The 23,561-nt window shown below is 39.1% G+C and overlaps 2 protein-coding genes across 2 annotated transcripts in view; both read right to left on the reverse strand.

The window, feature by feature from the left end:
- Positions 1 to 23,561, reverse strand: part of LOC110990759 (uncharacterized) — a 58,398-nt gene that overhangs the window by 8,331 nt on the left and 26,506 nt on the right. Inside the window, exons 15-24 of the mRNA XM_087131451.1 lie at positions 6,578 to 6,844; positions 6,138 to 6,425; positions 3,228 to 3,324; positions 2,881 to 2,957; positions 2,358 to 2,632; positions 1,777 to 1,864; positions 1,486 to 1,562; positions 913 to 949; positions 655 to 752; positions 110 to 229 (exon numbers count right to left, since the gene is read on the reverse strand). Coding sequence (XP_086987577.1) covers positions 110 to 229; positions 655 to 752; positions 913 to 949; positions 1,486 to 1,562; positions 1,777 to 1,864; positions 2,358 to 2,632; positions 2,881 to 2,957; positions 3,228 to 3,324; positions 6,138 to 6,425; positions 6,578 to 6,844 — 1,424 coding nt within the window. The remainder of the gene's footprint in view (positions 1 to 109; positions 230 to 654; positions 753 to 912; positions 950 to 1,485; positions 1,563 to 1,776; positions 1,865 to 2,357; positions 2,633 to 2,880; positions 2,958 to 3,227; positions 3,325 to 6,137; positions 6,426 to 6,577; positions 6,845 to 23,561) is intronic.
- LOC110990761 (uncharacterized) lies at positions 16,484 to 22,375 on the reverse strand. Its single transcript, XM_087130980.1, has 4 exons — positions 21,716 to 22,375; positions 19,362 to 19,481; positions 18,781 to 18,882; positions 16,484 to 17,284 (listed from the first exon to the last, which is right to left on the reverse strand). The coding sequence occupies exons 1-4, from the start codon at positions 21,777 to 21,779 to the stop codon at positions 16,971 to 16,973; spliced, it is 600 nt and encodes a 199-aa protein (XP_086987106.1). The 5' UTR covers positions 21,780 to 22,375; the 3' UTR covers positions 16,484 to 16,970.

Raw genomic sequence — 23,561 nt, forward strand, 5'->3', positions numbered from 1 at the left:
TTAAATGAAGTGTCATGTGTATGCCGATATTCCCAGTACACGTAATTTATTTTGCTCGAATGGATAATGCTTGGAATTGAATGATTTAAGTAACATTTAAATCAATTACCTTGTTTATGTGGAAAACTCGAATTGTGTAGTCCACGAATGTCTTTTCTTCTGCAACTGATACTGTGATGTTGGAGTAGACTTTTGACCCAGTATCCGGCCAATACTGCTGACACTTGATCTACTCAAACAGAATGGTTTCAAGTGAAAATATTCTATTGTAAAATCAAAAAGCTCAAAGGAGTAGATTTTCTCTCTTCATAAGGAGGAATTTACAAGAACCACAACTCTTTCGACAATTATTTGAAGTTAATTCTTTCCTCATTTTACCAACAGGCAGTCATCCCGATTTTATCAAGTTCGTGAGTTGCTATTTTAATCTTTCTATCGCACTGAAATGGAAAGTAAAAATGGAACATTACCAAACAAAAATCTATTTCATACCAAGCAGAAGGCCAACTAACGGTACTCTTGTATTCTCCTTTGACAACTCGCTTTCTTAAAACATCTTTTAGTTTTACGTAACGCCTTCAACACTCCCCTTACAAAGATATAATAAGTTTTACTTTAAGTCTTTGTCTCTTCGACAACAGAAAAGGTACATACCTTTCCATTCTCTACTGGATTGGTAAGCATTATAATCTTATCCACGTCATACTGCCACACCATTCTCCATATGTCCGCCAGTGAGCCTTTGTTTGGTCCTAAAAACATAAATTGGACTGATAATGTTAAAGCATACGTATTATAAACATGTTCATACGTTTCTTTTTAAATCTAACTACTGAGCATTTCAATCATCTTGATCAAAAATCACAATGCTTTTAAAACCTGACCCGATAAAGAGAATGTGAAATGTAATACCTTGACTGGCAATAAACTTGTCTGCCTTTGTGTACCCCTGTAGAAAAAAACAGACCCAGAAGTCGCTTAGAAACAGTTTTGTAAACATTTTAATGCCACTTGTGTGAGAAATACATTGAAATGATACAATATTTCAATAATAACATTTCTGGAGGCTCAATTGCCAAAATAATTGGTAAGGATATTTGGAAACATACGTCTCAGAAACAAATCCAGGAAGAACATTGGAATTTTTGGTTGAAAATCTGTATCCAACAATGAACAGATGAGGCCTATTCCCAGATACGAGGAAAGAGCGGTTTAAAACTTAGTTTTTTCGAGCTTGCACGTGCACGTGAATGACAATGGCTTACACCAGAAAATAATGCAAGGTTGACAGACACTTTTTTGGCAAGAGTCTGCTCCAAATTATCACTATACTCAGGCTTTACACTGATCCGTGAGTTGAGCCTTTTGTTTTACAAAGTACATTATTAACATTTTCCTCTTTTGGAAATCTCTGCGTCGGCGTTAAAATCCATTTTAATTTATGGAGTAAAGCTGTAAGAATGTCAGAAAACGTCCTCAACTTACATCCACGAAGCAAGCATTGATATAATCCGAGTGAGGGTCATTCTCCAACGGCTCCAACACTACACGTGAATGGTCATCTAGGTTGCGAAAATCAGATTTTGTTTTCTAATGCTTGCGAAAAAAGCAAATATATCACACTGTAACGTGAACATATTAAGTCTCATTTTGTTAATTTACTACAAGAAAAATCTATACACTTGACAGCAAAGGGAAGACGACTGTCTTAAAGTCAGACAATTCCGAAAATATAAAGATCTATCCGTATTAGAAAGTGCTAGAGTGTAGACATACAGGCAAGGACGTTAGCGTAGCGGTTTTTGGTCTTGTTCTCGGGTTTCTCTGCCACGGTAGCCGGATGAAGCAAACCTCTAGGCAAAGTCTACAACAAAGAAAGTCGAGCATGTAATAGTAAGTCAAGAATCAATCCACACCATAATCAGTTTTTCTGGTCAAATAAATTCATGAGAATGACCACAACGGAGATACAGTACATGTAAACTCGTGTTTACTACTCATGAATATTCAGCACTGCATCTATTGTTGGAGAGATGCCTCATCATTGGAAAGACGTGATAGAACTGTAATAACGCCCTATCAATAGTTATCAAATTGTTTATAGTGATGTCTTTTTGGAGTAAGCCCATAATGCCGAGATAAATTAAGGGTTTTTTGATGTGGATGTTTTACCACCACTGCATTAGGGAAGATTTACAGCAGGCCTACTATCGTCAGAACCTCCCGGGGCACATGAATCCCAGCTCTTATGCGCTCAACAACAAAACAATATTTAGCGAAATCAAATACAGCAATAAACACTCAAAAATGACTTCAGATACATTAATCTTGGGGCTTGCATTGCGTGCTTTTCTTACTTGGAAGTCCGTGGGGAATCCTTTCTTGCCTGCCTTGTCTTTGCTTCGGATGTACTCTGCCAGGTTCTCTTCTCGTACTGAGGGCAGCTCAGCGTAGGGCAATTCTTCCTCATCTTCGTCCACTACAGGCTGCTCCAGGGTCTCTTTTGATGAGTTGGTTGAGACCTGGCGGGGTTTAAGGTCAGGCTTGGGCTTTGGAGTGGGTGGTGGCTCAGGGCATATCTCCACAAGACTGTCGTTTACACATGCTTTTGAAGTGGATTCCGGTTTTTGATCTAACAAGTAATTAAAATTGTTATGAAATAATTTCGGATCTGATAACATCACATTCTTGTGAAATGCTTGGTACAAAAGATAAAATAGAATGCGGCGATATCGGACGAATGTCGGTGGCAGACTCCCCTCCGAATCTTCATCCTTAAGAAGTTATGAAACAATCTTAAATTTAACCTCAGATTCAACCATATTCTTATTGGGGTACGTTGTTCAAAAGAACAAGACATCGTTTGACGCTTTGACATACCAGGAACAAAATGTACGTCTCTTCCCTGAAGAGAAACTTCTCCATTATCCCGTGGCGGCTTCGTCTGACGAGTTCGTCTGCATTTTTCGAAAGGCAGCGACAAATGTCAGTTTGCATATTAAACTATTCCAAGACATGGATATTTGTTTAATCATTTTGGTCAGGGGTCATTATTATGACGTTATTATGACGACAATGACGTAAAATTATAATAAACCGGAACTGCAGATTTAGTTTGATTAAAAGTTCATGGTAAATCGAGCTAGAGTTTATCTTCTTAAGAACAAAATTCTTTATCTTCTGACCCACTGGACTTCTCCTGTAATGCAAGGAGATACGAAACATACCTTTTATAGACAACAATGGCGACGATTATCAACAGAATTAGGATAATTATGGCAGCTGCTATTCCTCCAGCGACAGATGATGAGTCACTCTGTTGTGCTGCGCAATAATATAAAAACAGTTACAACTTACGAATTAGTGGCAATGACTAGTCAAACCTTTCCTACTTTTGCAGGGAAATCACTAATAATAGTAATTCAGCCAATGGTTTACTATCAGACCGAAGTCTTTAAGCAATATTTTGATATCAGGAAACGTAGACAGTGATTTTTTTTTTTGTAATTTTACAACAAGATAATACCATTAATGTCGTGAGAAATCTTGCCCTTTTTGCATGTTGAATCGTACGCTTTGATTATTGACGTAATCTTCACAGGTTGTATAATTGGTTTTCCCGTTCATTTTCAACTTTCTTGTTCACATAAAATCACATACGATGATTTTTTTTCAAATTCAAAACGTTTGAATGCATTCTTGAAAGTTTCGTCTTCGGTCTCTCGGTTGTTAACAATTTCATACATTTACAATAATTTTCGTGAAAGACGATTACATTCCGTCGCGTCCAATCGTTGCGTTCCGTCTTTTCGTTAATTTTGCCTCCGACGTATGACAGTATCTTTTGCTTATAACCTTCAGTAAATAAACATATGTTTCCTACTTCCTTGTGTGTCTTTTTAGCTTTATTTAAATCCTATGCGTAGACAAGCGGAAGAAACAAGGTTTAAATGTAGGCAAATAAAACTTTACACTTCAGGAATATGAAGGCTAAACATGTTTTCCCATCTTTCACAGTCAACCCAGGTCTTCTCGTCCAGTGGATTGGCTGTTCACCCTTCAATTTTTGTCTAGCAGTAGACAATGACTAACACAACTGTACACTAAAATAGTTAGTAGCACTTCGCACAGTATTCGATTATATTGCATATTTTATTCCATTTCCTTAATCTGCTCAATAAACGAGAATTGCATTGACTTTCAAAATCATGTGCCACGCCGCATCATATTGTGACTTCTTGAGCAGGTTTAGGCAATTATATTTCCATTAATCCTAGCCGGTGACCCTTAGCCTTGAGACCGCTTTGTAAATCTCTTGGGCGAAGACAGTAGGTTTAGGATATAACGCCACGCATTGTTAGTTCCCTGGAAACCTGTTTGAAAATTTGCAAATAAAGACGAACATCCAAGGGATTATGGAGCCTAATGATTTTGCCTTTGAGATGCACACATTTGTATCATAAACAGGGTCCCCAGGGTCATGGTTTCACCCCTCCCTGCTTTTGAAAGCTCCACGCTGACCCAATGGAAGGGCAAAAGCGAAATACGACTTTTCAGAAAATGGCTGTGGCCCTTCAACGCTTCCGTAATTTTCCTGGGTATTATAAAGAGTGCATATTAACTGCAACCTATTCGCAGCACAAAAAGAAATAACACCAATACAGCTGTTTTCTTTCTCCCTCATACTGCGGCTTGTGTCTGCGTCGGACAAGCTGCCCTCCGTTACTTTAATATTTACAAATAGGTCATTTGGGAGACAATTTCTGGTAAATTTTTCAGCATTAGGGAGACATTGGGTTTTAGGGAGACATTTCAGTGTCTCCCTATTTTCAAACTACTAGAAGGAGGCCAAATTTTAGTGTCCAAATTTTGAAAGATGATAGATTAGTGTCTAAAACGAAAACATACAAAGCTTGGTTAAGATCAGACTAGGGAATATTGAATTTTGGAACAGTTGGAAAATTTTTGGGCGCGTTCTTATGGGAATGTCTCCCTAATGAGCCATTAGCGGTAATTAGATTGAGTATAAAGTCATAAGATTCAAAAGCGAATGCAGTTTTGGTCTCACTCATGATGTTGGGAAAGAAAAATAATATCAAAAATCTTACTCGAGGTCCAGACATCCTTTCTTTTGCTGGTAACATTTGATAGATATGCCGATTAATTTCTTACCTATGACGTATTCTTAATTAATTAACGCAGTAATAACGTCATTATGGATACGCCACTGTCTACGCAGCGAAAATTTGCTGAGTAGGTGATGCACTGGGTTTTCATAGCCACTCCTCTTTTACAAAGACGAGTCGCTACAAAACCATCCATGGAAAACAATCTGGTGCGATATACGGGCCCACACAAGTCAATACAAGGTGGAACCCCCGCAGTATTCACATCACTGTGTTCTGACTTTCCACAAAACGAAGAGAACCTTGTTCAGAACTAATCAAAGGTACAGAGAGTGAACGCTCATACGTCACAGAAAGACTGCCAGAAAGACAGAAAGACTGCTGTTGATCAACAATGGCTTCAGAAAATCCCATTAAATCGGTTTTCCAATTAGTTTCTAATCTAAGCGGGATTTTTAGTGCTCTGTAAAAAGAATATGCAATGGAGATTGCTGTATCTAGGACATTTGTCTTTGTGCTGTTTTATAGCAAAACGATTTAAAGAGATTTTCTGATGAAAAAAAATGAACAAAGCACGGGCAGCAACTCTTGGAATCAGAGTAGGTAATTTGTATAAAATTGACTATATACGTCAAATAAAATAAGTTGTGCTGCATTTTTACTTTAATTTGTATGTGTATGTGGCGATGAAACATTGCCAGATTTGCAACAAATAAAAAGGACTGATACTGATACGAAAGGGAATTCCTCTAGGACGTTGTACTTTGAACCCAAAGTAACAAATTACAGTTTCTTTCTACAAAACATAGGCTATACAGAAAATTACAGATTTCTATGATTTTTCCTCAAATTAACAAATCTAGGCAGACTCTTGTTAAGGTGGTCGTTGTGCTGTTGAATTCTTCAGAGGTACTGTGACATAATTTTAGTGATATGAGAGTCTCACGGAAAAGGAAGAAATGTTTGTACGGTACGTACATATAGATGTAAGTACAAATGACACCCACTAACCCTCTAAGGTTGTTTCCACCTGAGTGTACGGTCCAGCTCCCGCATTGGTATTGGCAGCAACCTGAAAACTGTATTCAGTCAGCGGCGTTAAACCTTCGATGGTCACCGATTCCTCTGATGTCGTTGACCGAATGACTACTTGGGATTCCGGGCTTACTTCAGTCAGTTTGTACGTGTAGCCTATGATGATGCCACCTCGGCTTCCACAAGGTGGCTTACTCCAGGAGAAACTCAGGCTGTATGGTGTTGCTGAGGTAACCTTTACTTCAGTTGGGGCTCCAGTTGGCTCTGAGATTTTTACAAATTCAATTTTATTACAAAGCATTCACTATACCATGATAAGATTTTGAGATACAAGAAAAAACTGGAAATAATGTGAACATTTGCATTTTTAGTCTTAAAATTGTCCTTTACTGAAAACAAAACAAAACTGAGCTTACTTCTTGTTTGGGGAATGAAAATCTCAACAGGTCCTGGATCACCATCTGGGTACACTGGCCAGATGTGAATTTTGTAGTTAAGTGGGGGCTCAAGGCCAGTTATGAACTGGTAGGTCGTTTGCGGTATTGATGTTTGGGATACATTTCTGTCACACTCGTCCCTGGTTGTCAACTCGTAGCCAGAAGCGCATGGATCAGGTTGCCACGAAACGAATAGTTGACGAGGGTCACCTGACGTCACTTCAAGCCCGAGCACGCCATTCTGAGCTGAAAGCGTATGAATTGATTCAACGCGTCATTGACATAAACAAGGCGAAAATACATAAATAAAAAGCAGAGCTTTCAATCTCGACATTTGCTCATAATGGAGTAAAGGCAGAAACAAATTTTTACATGCAATTATTGCTTATTCAAAAATTGTATAAGTTCCTTATTTTTTAAGCATAAATCTTCAATATTTGTGAGAAATTGTCATAGTTCCTTCCAAAATACCAGATGCAGTGGAAATATGGCCGCAGATGGCACCAAAGGATGTAACTTTCCAAACGTTACGGGCGGAGATCAATCCTATGAAACTCTGTACTTCACTTCCATGTCAGCGGCTGCTTGCAATTTCGAATTTCAAGTTACATTCAGACGAAAAAATAAACTAAATTAGCTGCACTGTTCACAAAGCTTAAAATACATGTTCAAATAATAATAATAAAAAAAAAGTATTTTTTTGGGGGGTAATGATATTTGATTGATGAGGGTCGCATGACGTTACTTCAGACCCAAACACATCATTCTGTGCTTGAAGCGCATGAATCGATTCAATGCATCACTGACATTATGGAGTCGCAATGAAAAATGTATCAATCCAGACAACATAGCTTTGTGTCTTTATAAAATCCCCTTATGCTATGCCACCGAACGCATGTGATTTCAAACGTGTCAGTCGGACTTCTAAAGTTGAATACAAAACCTAGAATAACCTATATTAACTTCATCGTTCACAAGACGTCAATAACAAAAAGTAAAATCTGCTGGGGTGAAAAACGCCCCCTTGTTTCAACTGGTTTTTTCTATAAACTGTAACTTTTGGCCAAAGTGCTCTGATGTCTGTTTGCCAATCGTACGATAACACTGACTGATTATTTTCCAATTCTTCTTACTTGAGCACTGACAGTTTCTTCCAAAATATGTTACCGCACAACCTGACAAGAGAACATAAACATGAAGTTCAATTGTAAGAACAATTTCTTTTCATTTACATCACAATTTTATTGCGATAAATAAATTAAGATTGGGTTAAATTGTTCTTCACACATGAACGAACTTGCTAGTTAGACCTTTTTTTCAATTTTATCCAATACAATAACTCCTCTCACCTATGCTGCATTCTCCTGTATCTTTACTGCACGTTCCTCCTGATGCACAGTGACAAGTCTGCTGGCAATCTGCACCAAACGTCCCGTCTTCACATTCTGATAAGTTTATATTAAATTGAGAATTTAGCCAAAAACCAACGTATCCAACCCAAAAGTAGTGAAATGACGTTTGCCCGAACAAAATATGTCCCTTTGACCCAGTCGCTTTTAAATAACGATTCAATCAGTTGACCCGCGTTCAAAATGTGATTTTTTCATAATATTGTAGCAAGATGATTCATCTTGCTGAGACGAAACTGAGGATACACGAGTTTCCAGATGGGATATTCGATAGGGCTTCATCCCTAGATCCTTGTTAAATCTGATAACATTATTTTGGAAGTTGGAGAACGAATTCCTTTATTTACATCAGTGATTAAATAATGCAAATCACCAGATCAAAATAGTCTTAAATAATTGTCAATATTTTTTTGACAAATTACGCAGGCCACGTCTATCAGGGCAGAAAATCATGCTACTCATTGTGTCCTAAATATATGGTTGTGTATTTAAATGGATATAAAAACGTACTTTGTTCCAGAGCCTGCTAGTTCTGGTGATTGTCCAAGCTCACAAAGCAGATTAGAACTTTGGTACACTACAATCTTGGATTTTTGTGACTATACAACCGCTGCGATTTGAATACCAAGCGTTGGAATATTATCATCATATTAGCTGTGGATTGTGTGGGCTAACTCAAAGACACTAGGGCCAGATACTTTGGTTTAAAATTTCCCCACCCCCCTAAAAAAATCTAGTTGAACATTGGTCTTGGTCAAAACGTAATTACAGTTAAGGATCTGTTGACACCTTTGTAAAAGTCCTCAAGTAACAGTTACGTTCCATGTGTTATAACATGGTACCTTGCATACAATCTAATCCCTGGTAACCTGCAGCACAGGAGCATCCATAAGGGTCTGGCAGACAGAACAAACGCCCTCGGCAAGCATCGTTGTGTGCATCAGTGCTATTGGAGCATCGCTGATCAGCAGTTTTACCAAACACATGACGACCGTGAGCTGAAAACAGCATCAACAATGCGGATTGAAAATGTTTTCATTTGAATTGAAATGTGAAAAGCGGACATCCTTATTTCTGCTCACGATTCATTACATGAATTGTGTGATGCTATTATGCTTGTCATTATGTGTCATTCTTGCTAAGTCCCAACTCAAATCAGTATAACCAACTCAATTTATACATAAGATCCTCTTCCAATGCAACAAAATACAAGAGTTGATTTTGGTTTTGAGACAGTAATGAGAAAGTTATTTAATCAAACCTAGACAATTAATACGACTGTGATGTAGAAAGAAAGGGGTCCAACGTAGAAAGACAGAACCTCTAACGTGTTCTCTGACACCCGTGTTGGAAAATATAAAACTTGTGTGACCATTCTCAGTGAAGCTTTGGTAATTCTCCCAGAGTTGTAACAAGTACATGTAACTACTTTTTGTGAATCGAGTCCAGCCAGTGTAACCTACTGACTAGAACTGTAATGTAGAAAATCTATTCCAGTCTAGGTATCTGACAAAATACTGGAGTCTGGTCGAGTCAAGTATTTCGCTTGAGTCAATTTGAGTCAGCAAAACCTGAACACAACACAAAGAAAAGTCAGTTTAGGGCATTGCTAAATTCACCTCTGGATTTTTACATGAGGCCACTCCACATATTACTTTTGATTTTAACAGCAAGTATAACACTATAAACCAGAACTGTAAGTCATTACAAATTTATTATGTAAATAAGTTTGCTTTCATTTTGGGGACTGAAGTGTTATTTAATTTCACCCAAGTCGGGTCTGCCGGTGAAGAACTCGAGTCGAGTCATTTAATTTATATAACGGGTTTTGCCCCTACCCAACGTATAAATTGATAAACACTGTACGGTCAATACTTGTCCGAGACCTTGCAAACAAATTCACAAGCTTACTCGGATAGGACTCGAACCCACAACCTCCTGCTTACTAGAGCAGATGTCTTAACCACTCGACTACCGAGTTTGCCGGGGTCGGCTTGTCGGTCTGAGTGAAGCAGTGGGTACCGCGAACTATTTTCATTTACCCTTCCTGACGCAAGTCGAGTCCAGCCATCAAAAAGTTTGACTCCAATTGACTCCATTTGGGTAATTAACTTAAGTCAGTACAACTCTGAGTCAAGTCATTGAAATGTAGTTAATCGAGTCAAATAGAATCTTCAGGCAAAAAATCGAGTCGAGAAATTTCTTGAGTCAATTCGAGTCTCAGATATTTGAACACAACATGATCAATGAAAACCCACTTTACAAATTACCTCGATGGTAACTCATGTGATCACACATGTTACTCTGAAAACAGATGACATGGACATTATAAACGGACTCTGCAAATCATTGCAAGTATTTTTGGCAAAAAATTGTAATTTGGGGGACTCGAGCCTTCTTCACTTACCTGGAGTTGAGTCTCCTGATTAGAGAATTGAGTCGAGTCATGTCATTTACCCATTGGTCAACTCAAGTCTTCAGAAATTGTGACTTGAGCCGTACTTGATTCAAGTCATTGAGTCATCTCATCGTTCAACAGAAACTGGAGACAAAGGATTCACTTCAAGCGTCTTTACTTAGGACTCTCATTTATTTACCGTGCTCACAACTGTATCCACTGAATCCGGGAGCACACACACAGGTACCAGACTTGTCATCACATACACCGCCATTATAGCATCGACGACAGGATTTCAGACACAAAGGTGGACCCCAAAGTTCAGAAGAACACCCTTGATAGTATAGGTAGAGGAAGATGTTTGGCAAATTTATCAATATGACAAAGTTTCAATGTCCAAACTGTGACTTCTGTTTGAGAAGACTAGAAAGGTTTGATATAAATGCAGAAAATGAGTATACACCCTCAACTGTAAAACAATATTATATCGTACGCAGTGTGGCATTCTGCTATAATACGAATGTTCCCAGTGCAAGACCATATCTGGCAACGAACCTCTCACTATAAGCCTCATGTTACCATGGAGACGCATAGCCTCATAACCTTCAGCAAAGCAGCTGTATATTCCTTCATCACTTTCAGTTATGCTGGACAGTGATACACTCAAACGGTCGTTCCAAGATTCCATGACTTCGCCTCCATTGTGCCGCCATCTGTAGTGGTTGTTTGGTGAGCTGACATTGTGCATTTGCAATATTACTGATTCTCCTGTACTTGCTGTCAGTGTGCGAGTAGCTGGACGTATGTGAACTCTACTGTCTGTGCCTGACGGGGGCGAATAATAAATTAAATTTGTGTTAACTGAAAATGTGAAACTGACAGAACAAAAAGCCCACCATTCAAGGTTGTCGAACATTTTTGAAAGAATTCACAAAAAGACTCCAAAACCCGACGGATGTAAGTTTATTTTCAGAGGCTAGTTCATGTTAATATAGCTGTCCCAAATAATCCCAATGTTAAACAAAGGGGGGACGCTTTCTTACCAGGATGATTAGACCTCTGGGTTTACATTATATACTTACACATTAGCCTAATGACGACCAGGAAGACCCATGTACGTCCTATATATTTCTTTGAAACATGACTTGGACGTGATGGAACCAAGAAAATTTGGGGAAATAGTTCTATCAAGATCTCACTAGGTTGTTGATGCGTTACTGGCACGTTACGTATTATGTTTTGCTATATGCGAACTGCAGACGCGATACAAGCAGCAACGATGAATAACCATTTGAATGTGATCTTTTGAGGTCAAAATATCCAAGTGTTTTACATCATAGACGATCTGATTGCATCTTGGCAGTGTCAGGATTCCCATTAAGTTGTGTAGCAAGCTGCAGTCACGTTTCCCAGCATTTACCCTATGGGCTAAAACAGTGCGCCCCATCTGTTTTCATAAAAATCTTCCCGATCGCTTGAACCACATCTATAAAGATCCCACTGCGATGCTATGGAATTCTATATCTGCCGTCGTGCCTCACCCGTCGTCCGTCGTGCAGAATTTGATGAAAGCAAGTCGGCACGTTTTTACAGTATGCAGATTAGAATTAGACTGTGGATAAGTTGGCATGAACATTTTGGTTGAAAATGTTTTCCCCTCCCCCCCCAAAAAAAAAACTTGGTTGAATTCGCAGAGAGGCGACATTTTCTTGTCAAGGGGCAGGGGTAGTCTAGCATTATTGGCATTAATTATGGGACTAGTATTGCAGGTGGGATTTGTACTTGCCTTATTGGGAAAAGTTCTTTAGAAGTGAATGGAATCATCATTTTGTCATTTGTTAAACCCCGGCTTTTGCAGGTCCTATGCAACCTATTTGATGGTCGATGCACGACGGGCGACGCGCCACGGCAGATATGGAGTTCCATAGCGATGCTGATACGACAAGACTTCCTACGTGTTTGCTGTCCTTACTAGGTTGTTAAATTACTGTTACTTCAATTTGAAGCCACTTCAACCCTTTGCCATGAAGGCCCTACAACGTTGCTATTAGTTCCTAATGAGTTTTTACTAGAATGTAAAAGATCTCACCGCGATGGGCCACACGCTCCCGAATTTTTGATGTAAATTGTAATGAATAACAAGTAAATTAATAGAATGTGCAGCGTTACGTGTCTACGTATTACCATCGTTTGGTAGAACAACGCTCTGTATCCTGGTGATTACGTTATTCTTGGTCACCTCTGCGTAGAACACACCCGTCCTGTTCAGACCTCCTTCCTCTGGCAATCGAAGCAATCTCACTGTACATCCCAACGATGAATCCACTATCTCGCCTGAACCTGATGGAAGTCCAGTTGTGACTTGGCGACCAAATGAGACATTGGAGGCAAAATCGTCTGGTTCTCTGTACACTGCGATGACCGAATCGTCATCACCAGTTGGACCAATGAGAGCAGGGTTGACAACCACAGTGAAATCCACAGAGTTAACTGCAAAGGTAAAACAAACAAATCTTTGTACTTGTTTGTGTGTTTCTGACAAACTGTATTAATTTAAAAATAAAACAAATGAAAATAATGGAACAATGAACAATGGCGGACTGATGTCCGTTCACAGAGCAACACCTTAATTGACGACAATCAGGATTTTCGGTTATGGACAGCTGATAACCACTCCTTGGTTTACTAGCAGGTGAATAAAATTAATTAGTGTCAAGTTTACCTTTTTGATTGAAATCACACGCAGCTACTGTCACCTCGCACAGTCCAAGGCTTGCCAATCCGGGTATATCGACGCTGACATAGCGGGCAAGTACAGGCGGATGACAGGTAAACTCCGTAAAGTCGTTGGGTGAAGGTTGGGGTTTACTGGTTTTACACTTCACATTACTCGTATGATTATCACTCAGACCTGCACGTAGAGATGCACGCTGCAAAGTGGCCTCTGGATAATCGAAGTTATTTTGTAATTTAGATTAGGAATGACCTTTACAGCTTAAAAACAGATTTACATTGGGCCAATGTCATGACATCTTGGTGACATTGTCATCTACGACATACCGCATCTTGATGTTTATCAGTGAAAAGAATTGATTCAACTTCGTGCCTTATTTTTTTTCTTTATAAAACCAAGACAATTTAGCCATTCTCATTTGTGGAGAGGCTGTCACGTTTCTGGTCTAAAACGGTTGAAAAAGCACAGGCTTGCAAGTGGCACATACTTAAACATAGTTAGAGCCTGAAAACCAAATTAAAGTAAGACTGTGGAGCAATGTTGATAGACATCTCTGACTTTTAAAACGTGCTTTCACTTTCTGGCTGTCAAAAGTTCATGAATGAGGATAACATTTGGCCAGTCTCAAACGGATCAGTAGGTTGAAAGCTGATATCTCCCTTTTTCTTTTATGTTAATGGTAGATGCAAGAAATGTTACTGGTTCGAAATCACAATGAATGCAGCAAAGTAGTTCGCAGAATTGATCAATCAACATAAACTTGTTTAAGAAGAACTTTAAATGTTTGTACAATGCTGAATAATGTTTACACAACTTTTGCATTTTGTTAAAATATCCAAATGGACTAGACTACATAGTCTTACCATGTGCAGTAGGCCAAATTCGAATTGTCTCGACGCATTGACTCGTTTCGAGATCCAACCTCCACCATGGGTTCAGTTCATTAACTGATAATTTTAGAAATATGAAAAAATTAAATGTTTGATAAAAACACAATATCTTCTAAGTAAAGGGTGAAGATTTCTTGCTGATTGTCAGTTATCTACTATTTTACTGTAAAAAGCTAGCTTCTACAATACATACATGCAGAATTTTACTTAGCTGAAGAGGCGTGACCGTGGAAAATATAAAGAGAAAACAGATGCCAGGAAACTTTGGTTTTTCCTTTGGAAAGTTGATTTGAAAGGTTTCAAAGAGGGCGATCCGGCGGATCTGACTTACCCGTCTCGCTGCAATACGGCTCTGAAGGAAGATTGTCCAAGGCTAGGCTAGCAATGGAATTTCCTGATGTTGAGCTTTGGTAACTTCGCTTTTCAGTCAAATTAAGGGCTGCACGAAGAAGATTTGTGTTACAGTTACGCAATAATTAAGTCTTCCTGTTACACATGAGCTGAGCACCTGTGGAACTGCATGGTTATCGTAGGGCAATATGTCGACACTATTGTTTGGTTTGATCGGTTTATTTTACAGAAATGGCTTTACATAAACTGCATAAAAATGTTAATTCTATCAAAATCTTTTTATAGATAGCAAGTGCCTTATTCAGGAGAGCCAGTGACGGGTTATTTTGCGTGTATTTCTTTGCTGTTGTTTCATTTTAAATCGATGATTATGGTTCAAACTTTCGTGTCACATGCCAGCAAGTAGATCCTCAAGTGATCTAGGTGCAAGTCTCTTTTTATCGTTAGCCTTAGGGAATCTGACACAAATTAATATGTAAAACAAAAACAGGATTCAATAAGTCAATGTTTACCTGCTGGATGGAGATCACAAGGCCATATTCTGACCTCACAAAGTATAAGAGCTGTCCGTCTTGGAATTTCAATCCTCACATACTGTGCGAGTCTCGGTGGGTCGCAGGTGAATTCAATCCAATCGTTGATCAAGGCTTGATACTGAGTCACGTTAGAACCACACTTCTCATCAACTTTGGGCGCGTTACTTAAGCTAGTGCGTACCTCAGCACCCATTAAATTCAGTCTAATGTTGTCTGAAATGTAAGCAGACCACATGATTTAAATTGCAATTTATTGTTTCAGTGGCGTAATTTTGTGTCGGAAATCGGGGGATGGGGAAAGGTCAGGGTGAGATAAAAACTTGAAAAGTAAGGGGAGGGGGACTCCACATTGAGGTCAATATTCATGATGTTGATGTACATTTGTAATATGTAATCAGAATGATTATATTTATAACCTTCTCAAAACTGTTTTTCTCTATTTAAGTGATGTTAAATGCATTTTAATCGGTGGACGTCTGAAGAAATATTTACAATCTATTTTCATTTTTGCTCACCAAAGGGGGGTGGGGATTGAATAGCCGACCCCCTAACCTCAAAAAGTATAATTTAAACCCCCACCCCTGGAATTTACTCCTTTGTATTGTTTTCATTAAAAAAAATAATTCATCTAAAATATCTGTATGTAACATTTCATTAATTGGCAAAACAAACGAGTATGTTGTATTGGTGAAAAGCTTCCTCGAGAATTGATGGTCCTATCGTTTTCATTCGTAGACGAGCTCTCTCGTTCCGAACGTAGATTTGCATATCTTTTAGGGAGTGTTTGTGCTTTAAACTATCAACAAAAGTTTCTTGACTTCCTAGGAGCTTACAGTGAAGGACATCGATATTTCTGATTGCAACTTGTCTAATGCAGTGAACAGCAGTCAGATTTATCATCCACCATGGACTCTCCTGTACATCTAAATAAAAAAAAAAATAAGAATCAGCAACAAAGCTGTTCAAACGCAAAGTCAACATGCACTGCACATTTTTGGCTGAAGAATAACTTTTCGAATGAATATTTTGTTTATGAAAGTAATGGAAAAGGTAAACGAAACTGACTTAGTAGGAAACTGTGGTGTTCGTGCATCTGTTAACTGTATTTTCTACAATTTAACATCAACATCTGAATGAAATCGTTACAACGAATACACAATGGCTAACATTCTTAGTTTAGAGTATCAACTGACCAACAGGTTACACAATGGGCCAAGACAAAGTTTTCCAATCACAGTTTGAAAGATTTTGACTAAAGTAACCAACGGGTAGGTCCCTTCACGGTCAATGTGGGATAAAAAACAGTGTCTACAATTCTTTTCAGTGTGTTTTTTTCATGCATGGGAAAGAAGTTTAACGTGGCATGCGAATATCTGAAAAAACTTCAGTTCTAACATTTAAAGTTAGGTAAATAATGACAACTTTACTTGTTTGGCTACAGTGTGGGTTGACATACTGAAGGTGTCCATCCACAGCTCTGGAAGCAAGACTCATGTCACCGCTGTCATTAAAGGTTGAACTCTGACTGCTTGGGCGACCAGTTAAAAACAAACCTTCAAGCGTCGTTGCATGGAAAAAAGTGCAAATAACAGTTACACATTCAGGAAGGAACGAGAGTGCTCCGAGAACAATTTTCGTGGTTGTCTGTGGTATCCCTGTACCGGAATACGTACTGGAATATTAAGTACTTAGCCTACCGATGGTAATATAAGGTTTCCTCGAACCTAACTAACAATGTACCGAACTGGTTATGTGTCCTTTTTCACCAAAACAGATGTTGTTAGCCAATATTTTCTGGTTGAGATGCCTATGGAGGGCATTACCAGGTTGGACACCCCAGAGCCCTATATGCATATCCCCATCAAGTGATCGCAGACCAAATGTCGACGATCACCTTTATGCAAAGTTCATAATACCCGTACTGGGAGGTAACGTCAACCTATTAAACAATGCTGCCCCGTGTTCGCTTCTGAACATCAAAGACAGAAAGACACTGATTAGAAGAGGCATGTAGAAACAGAACGCTTTTCTGAAGGTCCTCATGTGATCATTTATTAATTGCAGAAATCTACCATCACCTGTTTGCAACACATACAGCTACTATCTATGTCCATGCCTTTTCTTGTTTCCTGCTTCGTTGTGACCGTGTTGACCTCTTCCACCATGACCTCTGTCAACTGGACTATAGTCTGACGGTCGTTTCCATGGATATCCACGCTAACGTATTGCGCAATGACGTACGGCTCCGGAGTGAAATCTATCACCGCTCTGCTAAGAGTTTGACTGGCTGCAACTCGTCCTATCTCCGGGTTGAGCAGGTGGTTGGAGTTCAGACCAGCACGAAGTACATTGCCTTCTAATCGATGGACTTCAAAAATACACCGACAATTGATCATAAATAATACGCAACACTAAAAGCAGACAATTTAGGAGTTAAGACGGCGGCCGTATGATTCAGTCCAAAAAAGCAAGTTATTTCAGCTACAAAAGGATTCTCAGGGATGATGCCTGGTTTACCCAGTTTCCATAGCCATTGCTGGTTATTTACGCTCTCTTGGGTGATTTCTAACGTTATTTTTTAATTTCAAGTTTACTGTATAAATAAAGAACTGGAGCATGTTTTACATCACCGTTAAGAACAAAGCATTATAAGATCAGTTGTTTTTCATTTGTTCTGAGTCAAGGACGCCAAAAGGAAACGATATTTGCACAAGATGCGTAGCTGAGTGACACATGATATATGTAGCTGTCGGCAAGATCCGAGCACCACTCTGTATCGTTTAAATTGGTCGTTACACAAGGACGTTTGGAATTAAACGTGCTACTTCGGAACTTTATGGTGTGCAACTGTGGAAGATAATGTTTGTCGGACTAAACCTTACGTATACCACAGAGGAAGGACACAGGAGTAACGACTCTGGCACATCTAATTGCTTAAAGATCATCGTTGCCTGGTCAGATTAGCCAGACAAGTGGGGCCAGTAATATCTTATCAATATCTGTGGTGCTTTCTTTGCAATTAGCTACAACTTATCGCCGTGAATAGGATAAAAATCTTAAATTAAGATTTAGGGCCACATTTGCTGTCGTGAATTTTTCTTTTTTTATAAAGGTTTTGATTCAGTTTTCCATTATGCATGCAACGTGTTCAATTTTGTTTTATCACTCCAAAACATCAATTTTCAAATCTTTGAACGATTTTGGCTGAGACTGGCCGACAACATGTTGATCACCACAGGACTGTTAAGTTCACTGAAAACCAAATGCTCTGTTTCATCACAAGGAAAGATAACGTGATCTCACATAATACCTACGTGCCCTACACTTTGTCTCTTAAAAACAGGGGGTGGGGAAGACATTGGTAACTGGGTCAGTCTTGTTCCAGCAATGACAGGATTCTGCTGACACGTTCGTCTCTAAAACAAATTAAATAGGACAGTTTTTTCAAAGGGACTAGAGCTGTTTACTCTATACTGTCCGTATCAGCATTTATGCGCAGGGAACATCATATTTTGAAGAAAGCTGTTCAAACTTGCGTAGCGAGTTAGCTGTAGAGAATTGGGAGGCAGAATGACCGATGATGTTCATGGGTAGACAGCTTTCACCTGGAACTGTATATTCATCAGCAATGCTGTTTCTAAATTGAAAATTTCCAGTTGTGGAGGCCCTGTACCCATCACGTCGCTGGCATAGGTAAATGGAAGGTTCGCCACTATGAAGTACAAACGCGACATGTCCGTTTATGTCTCCCAGTGTATACAATATTAGAAACGTGCCATCGTCTTAAATAGTCTGTCATCCTGTCTATTCACGTCTCCTTTAACCGAGCCCGCCTATCCACCCAGGTATGCACTGAATACTTGCCATGATGTATTGCATTAACCAGTGTGATTTTCCTCAAACAGTAGACACCGCCGAGGTCCACTTTCCACCAAGGGTTGGTGCGTGCCTCTAGTGTTTTCCAACCTGTTTGAACGAGTAGGAACCGTGCTATTTACCAGAGAGAATGTCCACAAGTAATAACAGTATACACAGAGGTCAACGTTCCCTCATCAGTTCACGAGGATCATAATAATGTTCAGCATCCACAATTGTTCAAGTGTATAAAATTGTTCATACAGAAAGAATCAGTCAGATGGGTAAATTAAGTATGTTACTGGCTTTTCTAAAATTGAAAATTTACCGATGAATTTGAGTTATTTTCTTCACTCACGTACTGAGTGAAAAATTAGTTTGAATTGTATCAGAATTTCATAAGTGTTCAGCATATAAATCCTTCAAGACTACGCTTTTAGACAAATTCCATATTCATTAAAGCACTAAATGGTATTTGCCTTACTACAGTGTGCTATCAGAATATTTTGATCATTTTCATTTTCTGCCACATTAAACTGAGATGATTATGACTTCCGGTTGACTTGTGTAAGAGGCGGTGAAAGACTTACCAGTGTGCGAGAATGTACTGAGGTCTCGGTCAACAGCGAGCCGTGCGTAGTGGGGATCAGTTGCATGGACAGAATTCTGCGTTGTGTTGACTTCACTACCTCGCAAATCAAGAGATAGTCCTGCGTGTTGCAATACATGTAACAAGATTGAACGATTACAGGGTCCTTTTTACAACATGCACTTTTTTGGTAAATTTATTCCCCACGAGAAATAAAAAGAAATAAGAACACTGTGCATTCTTTTCCCCACAACCGAGTCAGGTCAGTTAGGACACAATTTATCATATTGGCTTAGTGAGTTTTCTATTTAAATTGTGAAAACACTTTCTAAAACATTTCTTACAAACATTGGTTTATTGCTATGTCCTTGTACAACTATAAAAGCTAGAAGTAAAATAATTGGAGAATCAAATACAAGAGAATCCTGCATTTGCTTGTGGAAAGATACCTTATATTATAGTTTTGATCAGGGAAAAAAGTACCAAGTAGCAAAACAAACAAAAAGAAACACAAATATGCCCAAATTGCCCTCTAACGGGACAAAAAAAAATTGAATATTAATCGAGACAAGAAGCAGCAGCTTAAATGATTTTGTTAAAAACATATTGCATTGACTTTCTGGGGTTGCGCTAAGCAAGTTAGTGTATTACAAGTTCTCTTTCTACTGTCTACGGCTTTGGTTGATGCTGGCCAGTTCCGTTTTTGTTTTGTTTGTTCGTTTGTTTTTGTAATCACTGTGATTAAAATATCATTGAAAACCCCTCACATCGTTTAGCAACGGTAGGATTGTGCTAGTTGTTGTAATGAAAATCAGGCTCATGTGGCTTTTCCTACAAGTATGAAAACCGAAAATCCACTCATTGTTAATTCGGACATCACAGCAAGTGCATTAATCGTGATTATGGGTTAACATAGCACAGGTTCTCTTGGTCACCTTACTTCAAAACTCTTTCATTTGAAGTCGTTTTAAATGGCATGCTTAAATTGTAGCCACACTCGAACGTCAAATGTGTTAATTGATTTCATTTTCCAGGCAATTTCTTAAATCATTCAGTACAAATGAAAATGGTTTTCTTACTTATCCAAATCCGTGGGATGCCTTCTGAAGGGGCGGGTCAAGATTTCAGGTTCATCAACCAGCATGTTCTGATATTTTCTTTTTGGCAAAACATGACTCCTGGTTGGTATTTGCATTTATCAATCGAATTTACTTGAAAAAAAAATGGAAAAAAAAATCAAACAAATTCACCAGGACACATTTTTAAAGTAAAGATTAAAGCTTTTGGTTGTCATTGCCAAATGTGGCATTCACTATTAGACTAACACCTCTTTAGACCCTGGGTCTTGGCTTAGAGAATATGACATTGAGATTTGTGCCCCTTTACGTTTTCAACAGGCCACTCAAGACTTTTGCCACCGCGTGCCATTTATGCCTATGCTCACATAAATTAGAATTTATTAGAGGAGGGGTCCATTTCCCAGACAGGCTGCCGTAAACACAAACAAACAGATCTTTATGTTACCAGTTTTGGTTTCACAGCTTAAAAATTTATCCAAAAACCCCAATGCCAATAAATACTCGCAAACAGATTTCTACTGATGCTTTACCATGTTAAACTCAGAAGTTGACATGAATTCATGCACTGAATCCAACAGCTGATTTCAATCGAAACTGGAACTGAACTGAAGAAAATTCTGTCAACCCAGATTGTGTTTATGTAAACATATGCGCAATCAGGCTTACAAAGTATTAGGAACTTGAGGGGCTCACAGAGAGGGAATTGCTGTTTAAAATGTTCATAACATGAAAAAATTACCAACCAGCTGAAAACAAATAACTGAAACATTGTCATCTTTCCCCTCGAATTTGAAAGGTTGATTCATTTCAGTGATTTGAAAAATCATGTGAGTTAAATACCGATTGAATGATTTCAATCAACAAGATCCAGATCTGCCAATCCTGCCATGAAGGTCCATAGGTGTGTCTAACAACATTCATAGCCAAGACCCTTTTAACTTTCACATTGCAAAGTTAATGTTTCGGAGAGGCTGTTTTTGACAAATTCGATAACACGAAGCAGGCATGATATGGTGTTTAGCAGTTGGCCGTACCCTACCTGGGGAATGGAGCAGTACTGAAAACAATAGCTAAGTACAATAAGTACTCCTGCTCTAATGAATGTCATATAGGACCACACAACGGAACAGTTTATAAAAACAGACAGGTCACGTCTTTACTATGAGCAAAAAAAAAAAAATGCAGCAAAAACCCTGAACAAGGAACCGAAAGAAAAATTAGTCATGCCAGCTTTTGCTTAAACTTCCTGGTGTTATTTTATCAGAAATTATCTTACCATTATGTAGAATGAAGACGACAAATAGGACCACGGACAAGCCCTGATGATCCCCAGCCAACATGGCTACTTCTTATCAATGTTGTTAAATCGGTTTCGTTGATATTATTCTGTAAAACATGAACAAAATATGTCGCAGATTCTGATAGCTGTGTATACCTATGCAAGGGTTGATATACATGCAACGGCTAATGTTTGTTGCTGGCCTTCGGCGACCTTGCCTTCTCGCATCCGTGAGTAAACTGAATGAAAAACCGCAAATGACACGAACAACGGGCTTACATCATGTGGCAATACCTAGACCCGGAAAACCCGAGGATTTTTACAGACATTTTGGACAATGCTTCCTTGTGTGGAAAAATTAGACGTAGGCCTACACGTAAAATCAGTCCTTATCAACTCATCTGAGTTTGCAACGACGTAGAAACGCTTGGCAGTTTTATTCCTTGCCTACGAAACTAACCTAATCTAACGAGATCTATCATCAAATATCCAGAGTGGGTAAAACGAAGTTTTGATGGAAAACCTAACAACATAGCCTGAAAATAAAAAGGTCACACAGGTGAGCTGGCGAAACCCTTCAAGTTGTGCGGCCAGCTGCCTAATGGAGAATTTACACGGGCCACCAAATAACGTCCTGTGAATTTTGGAAGAATGATTCCTGACTGATCCCCTGTCAAGAAACACTCAGGTCAGAATTTTATCTTTGCATTGTTCAGGTAATATTGCACGGAAAGGGGCTAAAACGAATTTGATCAACAACCTTTCACTTTTGGAAATGTCGATCCTAAAAAAAAAATGTTTTCATTTCATGCCCTAAAATGAAAAGATTTTGTTGAGCTGTGTGCTAGAGGGCGCAATTCTCCTAACAACGAGGGCTCTTCTGGGCGCACCACTAGAAATAAATTCCCATAGACAGCAGTGATCAATCCCCATACTTCACAAATATAAACTGCACCCGTTATGGTCCCTACCAGCAAAATGAACACCCCCGACCAACATAGCTCTTTGCGACCGATGAGGGGGTGCTTCAGTCTGGTGTGCCACACGAAGGTCTTGTCAGCAAATAGTAGACTCGACATTAGAGTTTCCACTAAACGTACAGGTGTCCCTTAAGTTGACCACGTTTATAGTCTGTTGTAAATTGCCTAATACATTTTGTTCTGTTTCATTTAAACAGTTACCTAAAGACTAAAGAATTGCGTAGGACAACAACGAGTTGCACTTGCCATCGTGTTTTACGTTTTTGGAGGCAAGCTGTCAACTTTTAGTAGTGCTGCAGAGCGTAGCCAGGTGTCGCTCTGTAGTATGTTGAGGGGGCTCCGCATAGAGCCGGGGTATCAATTGTCTCTTGACAGACGAACAAATGCCCTGAGACACGGCTGTCTGATTTTGATGATTCTGGCATTTATTCCAGCTCTCCCAAAATTTGAGTAGACTTCCAGTCAGTCACAGCAGGTACAGGTAATAAATGATGTGAAAGTGATGAGTGTCCCCCCTGAGTCAAGAATTATCCCCTGGCAAACATATAGTGGTGAGTCTCCCCTCGTGACACTCAGGGCGCCATGTCGTTTCGAGTGTTAGCAGCACGCAACAACAACCCAACTCCCCAAAACGACAACTTTTTACGTACGTCCCAACGGAAGACCCCAATTCTATTGTTCTCCTTGACCCGAGGTCACACACCGTCTTCCCAGATACAAGGTCTATTTTTAGAACATACATACAGATACCAGGTACTCAATTTAGAACAACACAGCGCCCTCTCGTGATATAAATATAATTTACCAACGAGTTCAATAGTCAAATGTGTACGTGCTTAATACTGAAACTTATTTGTTGCTGA

This window comes from Acanthaster planci, linkage group LG21 (genome assembly GCF_054643075.1).
Source record: "Acanthaster planci isolate LZ-2023a linkage group LG21, COTS_SCS, whole genome shotgun sequence".
Taxonomy (NCBI): Eukaryota; Metazoa; Echinodermata; class Asteroidea; order Valvatida; family Acanthasteridae; genus Acanthaster; species Acanthaster planci.

Coding starts and splice junctions, on each gene's coding strand:
- LOC110990761 (XM_087130980.1), bottom strand. CDS start 21,779: ATGTTGGCTGGGGATCATCAGGGCTTGTCCGTGGTCCTATTTGTCGTC. Junction 18,883..19,361: donor CAGTACATTCTCGCACACTG/GTAAGTCTTTCA, acceptor TCGTTCAAACAG/GTTGGAAAACACTAGAGGCA. Junction 17,285..18,780: donor GGTTAATGCAATACATCATG/GCAAGTATTCAG, acceptor GTATTTTTGAAG/TCCATCGATTAGAAGGCAAT.